Source organism: Marmota flaviventris, chromosome 11 (genome assembly GCF_047511675.1).
Source record: "Marmota flaviventris isolate mMarFla1 chromosome 11, mMarFla1.hap1, whole genome shotgun sequence".
Lineage (NCBI taxonomy): Eukaryota > Metazoa > Chordata > Mammalia > Rodentia > Sciuridae > Marmota > Marmota flaviventris.
Genome location: NC_092508.1, coordinates 2031608 through 2046987, shown reverse-complemented (window position 1 = coordinate 2046987; position 15380 = coordinate 2031608). Strand labels below are relative to the sequence as shown.

Here is a 15380-nt window from a genome sequence, read left to right as displayed (position 1 = left end):
GCCAGGCCCAGCCACAGAGTTTCCACAGGAAAGCTGCATAGTGCGGCAGCAGGAGCAGTTTCTCTGCTTGCCTGACATACCTGTGACATCCAAGGGACGCTTTTTTAGAGCAGTGACCACAGGCCCATCTTTCCTGCGCAGGAGAGGGCTGCTCCGTCTCTCAGCCACTTTCTGCTTAAGCCTGGACCTCAATTTCAGGTTAGGTTCAGAAGCTGCAAAGAAGGAGATATCATCACAGCGAGGCAGACACAGCGAGGGTCAAGGGCTTCACAATGGTGGCTTAAAAATGTGCACACTTGGCCAGGCAGGGTGGCACACGCCTGTAATCCCAGTGGCTCAGGAGGCTTAGGCAGAAGGATCACAAGTTCAAAGCCAGCCTCAGCAACTTAGGGAGGCTCTAAGCAACTTAGTGAGACTCAATCTCTAAATGAAATATATAAAGGCTGGAGATGGGGGCTCAGGGATTAAGTGCCCCTGAGTTCAATTCCTGGTATCAAAAAAAAAAAAAAGCACACTGGGGTAATGACCACTCAACACGGCAGTGCTGGGCTGGCATGGGGTGTCGTGTGAAAGGAAGAGCCTACACCTCAGCAGGAGACCGGAACCGGGGCTGCTGTCTGATTTACTAGGCAGGGTCCAGTGTGGGTGACAGTCATTTAGTGGTGACAATTCTTATATAACCTCCTCCTAGATCCTTCCAAGCAGACATCCAACTGCTTGGAAGTCTGAGGGAAGTGGACACAATGGGGGCCCTCTTGGGGCCGTGGCCATGAAGTCCACATCTTGCGCTTCCTTTTCGTCTGCAGATGCCCACAGCCCAGTTCAGACACCAGTGGCCTCTGTGAAGGCAAGCGAGGCTCAGAAGCAAGAAGGGCTGCCCCGACCCCACGTGATGTGAGGACACCCAAGCCAATTCTGGGGTCTGAGTGCCAGCGCCAGACGCCCTCAGCGCTCACCTTGCCACTGGCACAGCCAGCGTGGGACCTGTCGTGGTGCCTGTCAGAGCCCTCCTGTGTGGACAGAGGCCACCTGCATGTGGAAGCCCACAGTGGTCCCCAACGCCTCTGTGTGGGAGCCAGACCCATCAAGTCACAGTCCCTAGGTGGCCCCGTGGGAGCTCAGGCAGAGAGGTCCAGGACTGACTGCAGCCACCACCCTGGCCCCCCCAGCTCTAGCGCCATCTCTGGACTCCTCTGACTGCAGCCTCCGGCTTGGCCTCGCCCGGGCTCTAAAGCCGTGTCCAGGCTCCTCTCCCCTTCTGGCACTTGTGGATCTGTAAGTAGTGAGACGCCAGCTTTCCGCACTCAGTCCCCTGCTGCTCTTGGACTTTCTGGAAAGGGAAGTTCCCTGCTTGTGCTGGACCCAGGCAGCTGACTCCACCATGGGCCTGGGTTGTGTAGGCAACCACCAGCCTCCTCCATGGGAAGAGGCCTGAGAAACCAGGTTCTGGAGAAATGGAGGCTGTGTTCACCAAGGTGCCAGACTTGCCAGGGTCCCCTGGCTGCTCTGGGGGCACTGACTCAGGGTGCGGGGCTGTCTGATTCACGGCATCTGTAAACAGCAAGGGACAGTCCACCTGGACGGCAGCTGATTAAGGCTGAAGGACAAACAGCGTGGACACAGCGGACCCCACCTCTGTTAACAGCACAGACCCACGTGTTCCATTTCTCTATTCATTTTTCTTACATTACTTAAAAGCCAAAACAAAAGAAGCCAAAATCTGCCTGGTTACTTAAAAAAAGAACACTTTTTTTCCCACCACCAAACTCTCAGCTGAGGCCCACCAGGGTTCCTGCAACCCCTTGCTGGGTCTAGAGATAGAAGCTACAGACCACAGAAGTAGCCTTTGAGATGCTGCATCCACCCACAGGGCGGAGCCTGGCTGTCCATGGCCCTGTGTGGGAGGGTCTTCTCTCCAGAGCTGCCCAGATAACCCTGGAGTAGTCAGTGTGGCATCATGAGACAGTGTGACAAGGACATTCTGAGCTGGCCACAGACTAGCTGTGCTATTGCAGATCATCACAGGGATCTCCTCCAGCCCCTGCGGGATGGATTGGAGGTCATCTCAAGGTCACAGCTCTGACTAGGTTACCAGGTGGCAGATCCTGTCTCTTCCCCCATCCACTTATGTCCCCTGCTAAGGTTTGACTCCCAGAGTCTACAGGGCTGGCCCCTCTGCCCTCTGACCCGCCTGCTGCCCTCCCTGTGTCTCCCACAGCAGTCCCTGTCCTGCAGCCCTGCCTGATGCCCCTCTCCGCAGCACGTGGCGGCCGGCACTCACCTCTCCACTGCCCTGCTCTGCACCTGGAAGGCCTCCTGGATTCTGCTCTGCTCCTGCAGGGCACTTCCTTGTCATGCAAGGGAGACACAGGGCAGGACGCACCATGTCTGTACCCGCCCCTCCCAGCCAGGGCCTGCTCCATGCCACGCAGGACCCACAGCCTGTGAAAGTGAAGACTGGCCTCAAGCACCTCAAGACACCAAAATGAGGGCAGTGAACCATGACCCTCTGGAGCCCGCTCTGCCTGTGGGATGGCCAGAGGCAGCTGACAGGCTGGAGGCCACCACTCTGACACTGGTGGGGGACATGGTGGCACAAGACCCTGCCCCTGTGGAATCTACTGGACCAGCAGAGCTATCTGCAGGCTGGGGAGGGCTGTGCAGCGGGCAGACGAGCCTCCCTTCAGGGCACGGAGACCCTCGCTGCACCCAGGTTTCAAACCAGGGTGCACTTGTGCACCTGGAGGTGTTGCCTCGCTGGGCTGCGGGGTTTCTGGTGCCAGGTGGCGGCAACATGCACGGGCCCTGCAAGCACTGGGTGCCCCTGGAAAGCCTCGTCTCCAGCCTCAGCAGCCCGGGGAGCTCCCCAGGTGGAAGGAGCTGCTTCAGGACTGAGCCACGTCCCAGGAGCCCACTTCTGCAAGGTGGCTGAAGTCCGGACACAGGGTCTCCACCTGGCAGTGAGAGCCATACTTGATGGCCCGCAATCACTCCAGCGCCGCCATGGTCAGGTGGGGCACGTGGGAGCTGCACTCTGAGCCCCCTGGGCTGTCTGAGAGGTGAAGCCGCAGCGGGAATAACACCTGGAGAGCGGCTCCGTGAGCAGAGGGTGAGCACGACTCCAGGTGGGCAGTGGCAGGCGGGGCGCGCTCTCTTCAGAGCCCATCAGGCAGATTACAAGTAACACAGCCAAAACCACGCTCACCTCCATCTTCAATCCCCCCACGCCCAGGGCCTGCCTCTGCCAGTCTTCACCAGCTCAGACACCCGACACCAGGCTACAGACGGCTTTTCCCCAGTCAGTCACAGCACAGAACAACTCTCTGAGGTGGGAGGTGGCCTTGTGGTCAGATGTGCAGAGGGAACAGGAGGGCACCAGGCACGAGGAGAGGCGGGCTCTCCCAGAACACCGCTGCTGTTCTGGCTCCATGCCCGCCCAGCACCCAGCAAGGCAGGCCCAGTGGATCCGCAGAGAGCTGTCAGCACCCCGCTGGCGGGGCTCAGGGCCGGGCATGCTGTGCCCCAGCTGCTGTTCCCTGTGTCCAAGGACAGGTCGGAAGCTCTGAGGACAGCCGTGAGGGCAGCAGGAAGGCACTGACAGAAGGGAGGCGAGCTGGGATCTTCAAGGGCAGAACAAAGGAGGCAAGGAGGAAAATGGGGGACGATGTCCAACACGGAGCTCATGAGACCAGGAGGGCATGCGGTGAAGGGTCGCGGACAGAGTGTTTTGAGACTTATTTCTCTCTCGGGAGGTGGTGGGAGCCCCAGGGTTCACACAGCCCAGTGACAAGGAGCAGACCCTCCTGAAGGTCTTGTGCTGCTGTAGAGCTCTGGGAACATAGGATCAAGATTCTGCAACAGCCACGTGACGGGCACAATCATGACCTGACAATCCCATAGCAGGATGACTTCTGTTCTGGTCCCCGCCCATGGTCGGCCACTAATGGGGCAGAACAGAGTGCTCCTGGCAGGAAGTCTCCAAGGTTGGGTGCTCCCAGCAGGGGGAGGGGGTGCTCACCCCAAGGAAGCAGACAGAACCTGGGGAAGACCCTGTGGGGCAGGGCCCGGTAGTGGCAGCCAGGGCTGGAGGTGACCAGGTGGTACAGCCAGGAGCAATGTCCCCCAAGCCAGAGCAGAGACCCATGGTGCTGAGCCTGACAGTACAGAGGGGTCTCCTCTGCCTGCCATTAGAAACAGGCACATAGAAAACTGACCAGAGGGGGAGCACGGCCAGCTCCCATGGGTAAGGAGTGCTGGCAGCGCACTCTGGCCCAGCAGACCCACCGGAGCTGTCAGCACCATCAGGACAGCAGACAGCTGCCTTCCCATGTAGGGGCTGGCTCACAGACATTACTTTCTGATGAAGATTAAAAGGCAGTTCTGCAAGGGCAGACCACAGCTGGAACGCAGTCTGCAACACAGGGGCAGACATGGGAGCACACGTCGAGAGTGCCCCAGGGACAGCACCCAGAGCCCGGCAACAGCTCTGCTGTCCTGCCGTGTAAGCTCCAGGAGGGAAGAAGGAAAGCTGCCTGAGCTCCATCCCGTGACTGCTGCCGAGCACTGGGCAGCCCATGGGCTGGAAGGGAGGACTGCTCTCGTAGACCGCTCCCTGGGCAGTCTGCTGGAGGACACCTGCAAAACTAAGTTGGCTTCCAAAAGTGGAAAACCATACATGGACCCCGCATGCACAGGGATCAAGGGCCTCGTGTGGACAGCGCTCCTGGTCAAGCCACTGCCCAAGGCTGTGCTATCACTGTCCCTCTGAGTGCACACTGTAGTCCCACCTCCTGATTCAACGGCTGGAAGTGTTTGCAGGTGGGGCCGGGAGGCAGTTAGGGTTGGATGAGGCGAGGAGTGGAGCAGCGCCCTGGGGTGGGCTTGCTGCTTCACCCTGACCATCTGCCACATAAGGCTGAGGCAGGAAGGCCCACCATATGCCAGCAAGTGCTGGTGCCATGATTGTGAGCTTCCAAAAAAACTCGTCTTTCTGAATTTCTCGAGCACTGTGTAAGCCGGGTGTGGACTAAGAGCACTCTACAGAGGACAAGCAAAGGCCCAGAGGGGAGCAAGAGTGTTCCTGAAGCACAGTGCATGAGCAAAGGAGCCCACTGGACTCTGGCAGCTGATCTGGACCCACTGGCCCAATGACAGTGGCCACCCTGGATGCATAAGGCATGGGCAGCCCACTTGCTTCTGTCCCGAGGGAGGTGAGACACTTGAGAAGGCACAGGTGTGAACCATCATCCAGGGAGTCCACCGCAGCACATGCCAATAACGCCTGAAGGCTCGTGCACACATGGGTGTCCCACGGAGGCCCTGGAAGACCGAGGCACAGGCAGACTGAGCTGCAAGGTCACAGTGAGCCAGTGTGGGCCGAGCCCAGCAGGTGTGTACATGCGCATCCTGCTACTGGAGACTGAGGCTTCAATCCAGGGGCAGCGCTTCACACCACAGTCTCCCTACTGATGATGTTCCTGCTACCAAGGAACATGCGGGCTGTCCAGCAGCATGGCGAGGCCTCGCTCTATGAGGCTTGCTTGATGAGGCTGAGCGGGCGGCTGGGGAGCCTCGCTGCACGCTGCTCTTGGTGGTCAAGTGTGCCCCCAGGTGAGACTGTTAAGGTGCTAGGGTGCCTCTTAGAAATTGGTAATGCAATCACATCTTAACGAAGGCCTTCCAGAGCACTCCCCGGGGTGAGAAGAGATTTCCCCCTGGTCCTCATGGAAGAGGGTTCTGGAGGTGACACTGCAACACAGATCTGCGGCGTCTCTTCCAGCGAACTCCAGAAAGACAGCTCAGCATAGGAGGCCCACAGCCACGGAAACATGTCAAAACGGCAGGGGCTCTGTCCACGACTGTAGGCCACGAGGTTGCAGAGATCAGCAGGGACCGCCATGTGACTGCACAGTCGCCTGGAGCTTGCTCCCAATTACTCATGCAGGCTTCTGCTTCTCAGAGCGGTGCTGCCTGTGACTTGCTGGGGGCCGGGGAGAACCCGGCGTACCCAACCCCTCCCTGCTGTCCCGGCCATGGGATACCTGGAGCCACCGGGGAGCCAGGTGGAGCAGGTGGTATGCACTGTGCCTTGCTGGGGATGAGTTTGTGGTTGCTTTCAGGAGGGCATGACCCTTAGTGAGAGCTGCCTGCCCTGTGTGACAGCCAAACTCCACCCTCCACTCTTTTGGAGATACCCATTCCTCCACGGGCACCCCTGGCCTGGCATGGCGGCCCTATCACACAACCCCAGGCAATGCCAAGCCCGACTCGGGCTGAGCTAAGGTGCCCTCCTGTCAACTCCCTGCTCCTGACCCCGGCTCTGCCTGGGGCCATGCCGTGTTGGCCCAAGGCCTCCTCCACCCAGCTGGGAAGGCAGGGAGCCCTGGCTTCCCACAGGCTGTCTGTCGGGTGAAGCAGCTGGGTGTCTGAGTCCTTACGTACACTTCCGCCCAGAGCTGCCTGGAGTTCTGTGGGTGCATAGAATTGGTGCAGTCTAAAGTCTCTCCCTGCAACAGCGGGATGAGGGTGTCCCTCCTCCGCGCAGGCTGATGCAGCTCAGCTCTCACCCTCTCTGCACAACCCCCAGGAGAAGCAGCCTTCTCAGGGCCCTGCCCTTCTTGCCACCCCAACGAACTACCCACAGTCACCCTGACCCTTCTCCAAAGCCACTGCCCAGTTAAACCATAAGCCCAACAGCATCCGGTTGTCTTTTCAGACTGCTCCAGTGCCGCCTCCCTGCTTCTAGAATAGGCTTGATGCCCTTCTCGCTCTGCTCAGAACAGAACTCCTGCCCCGAGCTGTGGCCACCTGGGATTGCCCCCCACAGGGCAGGGTGGATCTTGTTCTCACAGGGCCCTCCTCCCTCTCTGGGTCCCGACCAACTCCTGCTGGACACTGTGCAGAGCCAGCAGAGGGCCGCTGGCTGACTCACTCACCTGCTGAACATGCCTGCCTGAGGAGCAGAGCTGCTGCATCCCTGGACAGCAGTGGGCCCTGCCCTCGCCCAGGGAGGACTAGCAGGCCTATGTGCGTGGGCTATGTGTTCTGGAATGAATCAGAAGGTCATGCTTGGGGATGAATTTTCAAACTGATGCTCTGACGAGAAAAGCCCTCACTCAGCACATCCTGCATGTGGCCCAGCACAGCTGGGGTACAGCTGTCTGGCAGAGAGCCCCAGGCCACAGCAGCCCTTGGCACTGACCTGTCTTCCTAAGAGGGAAGTCATCTTTGGCGTCATACATTCCTAGGACCGGGTGGTTGTAGGAGGCCGACACCCCGCTCTGGGGCGGAGAACTCTGGTCAAGAGAACTGTGCTGCGTTTTCCTAGAGAAAAGGAGAGAGACAGGTCAGCTTGCCCAGGGCACCCCTGAGCCTGCAAGTAGTCCTCTGGCAGCCCTTACTCAGGAGCCGTGGTGCCCGTCAGCACAGCCCCTCTTCTCTGATGCCAATAAGCTGGCCGACAGGGCCACAGCCTCTCTGACGTCACCCAGAGATGCTCTTCTGAGATGCCTGTGCTCAGCTGTTCTCTGACCACCAGGGTCACTACCAGCCACACAGGGGCTCTGTCCACAGGGTACAGAGCAAAGGCAGACAGAGGGGCTCGTGTCCAAGGGACCCAAGATGAGGTTGCAGTCAGGCGAGGCGGGGTTGGGGTGGTGGCCATGGGCCCGGGAGACTTCTGGGCTCTCTTTGCCTCCCTGAGAGTGTGAGCCCCTGGGGATTCTCTTCAGCAGAAGCCCCCAGAACCTGCCCTCATCCGAGTCTTCTGTCATTTTCCTTCCTTGGGGCAGGGGCAGGTCAGAAGCAATAAACAAACAAAAAAATCCCCACACCTTCCTGGGGCTCACTCTAGAAGCATATTCTTTCCAAGTGGCTGGGGCCACCCAAAGTCCTGAACACGGCTGGCAGCAGTGGGCTGGCTGGAGGAGGCGAGTGAGGGGAAGAGTCAGGAGTGGGCCACGGGGACTCACGGCTCCTGGGGCCACCCAAGACGACCAGCATAAGGCCTCTGTGGACACACTGCCGGTGAGTTTTGCTCTGAACACTGACAGTGAGTGTCCTACATTCTGTGGGTCTTTAAGCTGCATAATCTGCTTAATGACTGGGAACAAACTGGCCAACTTTCTTATTTAGAATTTGCTAGATTATCCATCTGAATGCACAGCACTCCACGTGCAAGCACCTGGAGTCCACCGTGGGAGCTCTGGAGTGCACCCAGGTGTATATTTAAATATCTGAACATGCACACGCATAGCGTGCTGAAGGGGTCCCAGAGACAAGCTCCCGGGTCTGGCCCCAGGACTCCAACAGCTTCGGGCCACACCCCCAGGCAGGACTCTGCTCTGGGGAGGTCTCCTCCTGTCTGCCCACAGGGTGCTCCAGATACACAGCCAGGGCTGGGGGCCTTCGTCTGGGGACGGGGCACATGGGCACATGCCCCACACAGGAGCTTCCTGGAACTCCATGAGGACACCGGGGCCTCCTCTCACAGTGGCCTCACAGAATCTGAGAGTAACACCATTTCTCCCCAGGACCGAACATCCCCATTAGTGCCCCGTGCGCAGCGTGGCAGCCTGGGCCTTTTCTATTCACTCTCTCTTGCTCCTTGGTAAGAAATGCGGTATGATCTCGCTTGCGTCATGTGAATTAGAGACAGCTGCAAATGACTTCAATGTGACCATCTAAACCCATCACGTGGGACACTCACTGTCACTGTCACTGCACCTGATGGAGCGCGCTTCGGAACCCAGCCAGAGGGCGAGGCTCTGGCTGCTGAGGATCTGAGGATCCACCTCACAGTGAGAGGAGCTGTGGGCATTAAAGCTTCCAGTCAGCTGCAGCAGGGGGCAGCTATGCACAACCCGCCACGGGCTGTGGCTCCAGCAGGCCGCCATGACACCAGGCTGCCCACTGGCCCAGTGGGCCTCTCAGGGGGGTCCAGAGCCATCAGAGGGTGCCCTCGAGTCCTCATGACCTGCAGGGAGAGCAGCCCTTCCCGAACACTGCAGCCTCCAACAGCTGCCGCCAGAGGGAATGGGTCCCAGGTGCTCAGCGTGGTGCCCAGCCCTGTCATTCCACACCCCTACCCTCGCTTGGGACTCCCTGCAGGAGGATCTGCAGGAGAGGAGAGCAGAACCCCACCCCCACACATGCCCTCGCACACCCCTATGTCATATACACACTTTCCCGACACACCCACATGCTCACACAACATACCCACGGCACCACACGCAGGTCCCCACACATACTCCCGCCAACCTCCGCCTCCAAGGGCCACACGGCAGAACAGCTCCCTCCACCCAGCTCATCCCTGACCAAGGTTTCTCTTCCATTTCTGCAAACTTCAATTCCAGCCTGGGTCCTGGCTCACAGAAGCCAGGGCTGGTGTGCACAGGAGGCCCTGGAGGAGGGCCCAACATGGTCCCCAGACAACCCTGGGGTTGGGTGTGCCAACAGCAGAATGATTGGCCAGCATGCATGAGGCCCTGAGTTCATCCAGCACTGTTAAAATAAACAAGTGGTAAACAAATTAGATAGCAAAGCCCAAGGCAATCCCTGACTTACTGGAGAAGACCGAAAAACAAACACTGTTCTGCTTTCTTTCCAAACATGATCTTGACTGTAGAATGAAACAACACAAACTTAGTCCCTTAAACCCTATAAAGAATTGGCCTTCCCCATTACATCAGATTTATACTAGTGTGTGATGTAAATACGACTCTTGCGTTTAACGCACAGTTCAACAGAACTATAATAGATCTGCATGTGTAACTTCAGATTTTTCTAGTAGCCACAAGAAGAAATGGGTGAAGCTGTTTGAGTATTTTACTTAACGCAATACCTGAACACATTGCGGTTTCAGCCTGCAGCCCTTACTAGTGGGTGCTCAGCCTGTCTTTACACGGGTTGCCCGGAAGCCAGTGCTCCTGCCGTCGGCACACCTCAAGGGCACGCACCGTGGTTTGCGGGCTCAGTGGCCACACACTGACCACCACACTGGACCGCGCAGTCCAGCGAATTTCAGGCTGGAGCACGGGTGTCCGTCCACATCCAGAATCCCTGCTCAGGGAGGCCCGACAGCCCTGCCTCCAGGGGCCTCTGCAGCTCACTCTGCTGGCTCCCGTTCCTTGTAACTGGAAGCAGCAGGTAGAGCGGGGGTCTGCCCCATCTGCACATGCTGCCTGAGCCCCAGGCCGCTGCTGGGATCACACTGGCCCTCTCGCTGCTGTGTGGCCCTGGTGAGGGAGGTACCCTGCTTGTTGGACGCTCACCTATTAACCCTTGGTGGCCACAGGTAAAGGTGCTGTGACCACAACAGTACCAGCCTGGGTGTGGGCACGCTGTGCTTTTCCTGGGTAAATACCAGAAGGTGTCCTGCTGGGGAGGGCAGGTGGACAGCCACCTCCAGAGACTGTCCATCTCTGTCCCTGCAGGGCGGGGCCACTCCACCCACCTCCCCACCACCCTGGCCTCTCAGAGCTGAGCCAGCCCAGAGGGTGCGTGGCCAGTGCCCTGTGGCTTTGATTCCTGTGTCCTTGAAGACCCCCATATGGCAGTCTTCTCATGTGCCTCACGCCTCACGCAGGCGGAGCTGTCCCCAGCTTTCTTCCCCCGCTGTCCACCTGCATTAGTGAGCACAGGAGCTCAGTCATGGTGTCCGATGCCCTCCGTCCCGTGTGTGCCACAGGCCCTTTGAGTTTCTTAAGGATGTCCTTATGTCCGTCCTTCCTTCCTTCCTTCCCTCCTTCCTTCCTAGGTGGCTTTCAAAGAGAAGTTTAGAAGTTTCAAATTTTGATGAGGTAAATGTTTCAAGTTTGGGGTTTACAGTTGTTTCGGTGGACCTTTGCCTCCCCCCGCCCCAGAGTTGCCAAAGCATTTAGCTCTCATGCTGTCTGACTAGCTCTGAGCCACCTCAGTGTGGTGTGACACTGGGGCCACAGCTCAGCTTGAAGGTGCTGTTTCCCAACCACAGTGAATGCATTTCACTTTTGGGGTCCTCAAATGATAAACCTGCAGTCACCCAACTCAAGGAAAACAAGCTTGTCACCTGGCTATCGTCCTTGAGATCAAGGTTGCCCCCTTCAACTGTGAGTGTCCCCAACTCTTGGAGTATAGCATACATTCCCAGGCACCAAATCCAGGGCAGTATCCACCCTGCATGTGCCTGCTCACTGGGGTCTTCCCATCTCCCCTCCTTGCTCCCAGGAAACCCTTTCCACCTCTCCTCACTAGAAGGCACCTATTCCCAGACCCCGGTGAAGTCCCTGTGCCCAGCTAATTATAAGATGCCCCTTCCTAAGGGTCTCTGGACTAGGAAGGGCCTATTCCACAGCCTGCCTTGCCACTACTCCCCATCCCACCCCTCCCCAGCTGTCCCCAACTGTCCCCATCTCCATGGCTCTCCTCCAGGGCTCCAGTGGGGTCAACCCTGCCAGCCCTCCTCCCCAGCCCACTGTGTGCATCACCATGGCTCTCCTCCAGAAGTTCCAGCATGGTCAGCCACAGCCCCCACTTCCTGCCATGGTGCCAGCTAAGACCTAGCTCTGAGTCCCACACCTTCGTAGCCCAGCTTCCCAGGTACCGAGCTGTGCCTGTCCCTGCCACACTGCGCCTGCTCTGAGAGGCTCCTTTGTGCTGCCCTCCCTGTAGCCATGATGATCTCTCATAGTTCAGTGCCGCACTGTCCCATGTGCAGAGCCAGCCACACTTTTCCCTAGCCACGATCCAACAGGCTGTCCATTCCCAGGTCCCCTCACTGTGGCTCACCTTGCCCTTCAAAGTGCTGCCCCAACTGCTGTCCTTTGCTGCATCTGCCTGGCACGCCCCACCTGGGAGGGGACAGAGCCTCGGCACAGCAGGCCCCACCCCTGCCTGTAGCCTGGGGCAGGCCCCACAGCACCAGCCACTGTCATTCCTCTGGGTCTCCCCTCACAGGCCCAGTCGTCCCTGCTGTCACCTGCGGCTTCCTGCCGCACTCACTCTTCTCTGGTGACACAGATATCAAGGGTGTGCTCTGATGAGCGCACAGCTTAGGTGAACTGCAGCGTGTGAAGACGAAGAGCCCGTGAGGGACACGAGGGCAGTCCTGTCACCGATGCTGGTCACTGTGCCGTGGCAGCGGAGGCCGGTGAGGTCTGCCTCTTGATACAATCGTCTGCCTTCTGTTCTGGGGTTGAACCCAGGGGCGCTCTAGCACTGAGCCATGTCCCAGCCCTTTTGTCTTTTATTTGGAGACAGGGCCTCGCGAGTTGCTGAGGCTGCCTCGGCCTCCCCAGCTGCTGGAGGATGGGTGCATGCCACCAGGCCCGGCTAGATGTACCTTCTGAAGCTTGAGGACTGCTGATTTTTTAACCAATGAAATCACTGATTACATTTTGATTTATGTAATTTGGGCTGGGGCTGGGGCTCTGCAGTAGAGCACTTGCCTTACATGTATGAGGCACTGGGTTCAATCCTCAGCATCACAGAAAAACAAATAAATAAATAAAATAAAGGTATTTTGTTCACCTACCAACTAAAAATATTAAACAAAACAAGACAAAAACCCCTGTCCTGTTGCTCTTTCTCAGTGACCAAGTGGCCCTTGAGAGCACAGAGAGCCACATTCAGAGAGATAACCTGCTGTGGGATGGCTGGTGAAGCACCTCACTTTGCCCCTGCAGGGTGGCACGGCTCTGCAGGGCGGCCACAGACTCCCTCTGAGTTGGCCTGTGGCTCTGACCAGCTCTCTGTGGTCCTGCCCACCTGGCTCTGGTGAGGTCTCTTACTACAACAACAATAAAGACATCAAGGGCTTCCTGACTTGCCTAGGAACTGATAAAATATGGGTAGACATTTGGTTGCAGTGGCCTGAGTTCAGGCCCGAGTTCAGGTCTGAGCTTCTCCTGCTGCCCAAAAAAGAAACGGTGCAGAAGACCAGGAAACAATGTAAACAGGCAGGGAAATGGACACAACTCCAGATGAAGAAATGCAACAGGTCAACAAACACATGAAGGAATGTCCACCATCACTACAGTTAGAGAAATGCAAATTAAAACGACACTGAGGCTTCATCTCACTCCAGTCAGAATGGCAATTGTCAAATATAAGGAACAATAAATGCTGGTGAGGCTGTGGGGGAAAGGCACACCCTTACACTGCTGGTGGGACTGCAATTAGTGTAACCACTGTGGAGAGCAGCGTGAAGATTCCTCAGAAAACTTGGAATGGGACCACTATTTGACCCAGCCATCCCACTCCTGGGCAGATGATACCCAAGACTTAAAATCACCACACTACAGTGACACAACCACATCAGTGTTTATAGCGGCTCAATTCACAATAGCTAGACTATGGAACCAACCTAGGTACCCTTCAACAGACATATGGATAAAGAAAATGTGGTGTGGACACACAGTGGAATACTACTCAGCATTAAATAAAAATGAAATCATGGCATTTGCCAGTAAATGGATGGGACTGGAGACTATCATGCTAAGTGAAATAAGCCAACCCAGAAAAGCAAAAGCTGACTGCTGTCTCTGATGTGCAGATGCTAACACACAATAAGGGGTGGGGAAGGGAAGTATTTGGGATCAGACAACAGGGAACAAGGGAAGGGAGGGGCTGGGAATGGGAAAGGGAGTAGAATGAACAGGACATCACTCTCCTGTGCTCACATGACACACGACCAGGGAAATGCCACATCATGGACGGCCCCAAGAATGGGAAGTGACAACTCCCCATGTGTATAATATTTCGAAGTACAGTATATTGTCATGTACAACTAAAAATAATTTCTGAAAAAGTTTTAAAAGGCCAGGAACATGGCCTAGTGTTGCCCAGGAGTGCGGCCCAGTGCTCCCCGACAGACCCCCTCAGCCCAGGCCTCCCCAATCGCATCCCTCTTCCCAGACAGTGCGCCAGGCCCTGGGGAGGCCCGCGCCCACGGCACTTACCCGTACCAGTAGCGGGGGTCACTGGAAATGCACTGGTTCAGGCTCCGGTGGGCCAGGGCCTTCTTCTTATTGAGGACGAACTCCTGCAGCTTCATTTTGACCTCGGTGCTGGCCACGGCACCTGGCAAGGGAGCGCAGAGGTGAGGCGCCAGGGGAGAGGCCTGGGCGGGGAGCTGCGGGAGGGCTCCTTCCAGCACGCGCCGCTCTCCGCTGGACACAGCAGCCACCCTGCAGGGCACTTTAACACCCTACAGAGCAGGTCTGCGTGAGCAGGGCAGCGAGGTGGCTCCCTCTCACTACTGCAGGGGAACCAGGCGAGGCTCTGTGCGAGCACAAGGGCCCCACTCGGCTTCACAGGAAGGCTGCAGACACACAGCAGCGGGGCCTCCCGTGTCCAAGGGTGGCTCTGCCCTCTCCGCCTGGGGCCACTTGGAGAGCAAACTTGGCCAGGTGGCCGAGGTGGAAACTGTGCTTTGGGCTTGTTTTGTGGCATGGTGATGGCTTTTTAAAGACACCTGAAGAAAACAGCCACCAGTGTTCTGCACATGGCCCTCGGCAGCTGCCCTGCTCCTGAGGAGTGCCCTGAGGATGTCCCTTGGTATTGCATGGTACTCAGGGCACTTCTAATGGCCCAAAACACTTCATGGGGCCAGCAGAGTGAGCCTCTATGTGGAACTGCTTCCTGCTGGGAGGCCTCAGCTGCTGTCAGAAGCTGTGCTAATGGATACCCATTGGCGGGCGAGGCTGCCGCGTTCTGAGTGACCTGCACAGACCTCATACAGCTCAGCCATCTCTCTAAGCGCTTTTCAAGATGTGTCCACCAAGCACCAGGGGTGCAGACACCCTGCTTCCCAGACTCGGGCCACCCCTGGTGACATGGAGGGGCTAGGCTGGCATCTCTGATGTCCTTGGGGACCCTGGGACTGGGCTGCTCTCTTGTCTTGGGGTGTGCCCTGCTCATTGTGCCTCAGGAGCCTCCCACAGTCGGGTGGGGACCGCACGGGGTCTGTGTGCACACGTTCTATTCACCGAGTCGTGTGACTTCCTTTGACAGTGGACATAAGGAGAGCTGCTGTGTGCTGGCCCAGCATGCTGACCCCACGGGGAAGCTGTGAGGTATTCCTAGCCTACACCCAGCCACATGGAGGGAGGCACGGGGGCCACGGTCCTCCCGGAGAGGCGGAGACTGGCCTCAGCTGTGGACTGTCCAAGAGGAGGCCCAGACGTCTGCCTCGTGCTGCCCCAGGAAACTCAGGGGTTCTGAGGCTCCCGTGCCGGTCTGCGCAGTCCGCTCTGGACTGCCCTTTGGAATTTCTCCGTGTCCTTGAAGCTTTATGACTGGTCTTCCTTTCAAAAGTTTGAAAAACAAAAAAATTTTAGGGCTGGGTGGTGTAGCTCAGAGGCAGAATATTTGTCTTAACATGGGCCAGGCTTTGGGCTCAA

General features: G+C 57.5%; 1 protein-coding gene across 5 annotated transcripts in view; it reads right to left on the bottom strand.

The window, feature by feature from the left end:
- Hdac4 (histone deacetylase 4) overlaps window positions 1-15380 on the bottom strand; it is a 257766-nt gene that overhangs the window by 60449 nt on the left and 181937 nt on the right. For all 5 annotated transcript variants that reach the window (XM_027951670.2, XM_071619494.1, XM_071619496.1 and 2 more), the window contains exons 6-8: window positions 13938-14058; window positions 7202-7323; window positions 81-212 (exon numbers count right to left, since the gene is read on the bottom strand). In XM_027951670.2, coding sequence (XP_027807471.2) covers window positions 81-212; window positions 7202-7323; window positions 13938-14058 — 375 coding nt within the window. The remainder of the gene's footprint in view (window positions 1-80; window positions 213-7201; window positions 7324-13937; window positions 14059-15380) is intronic.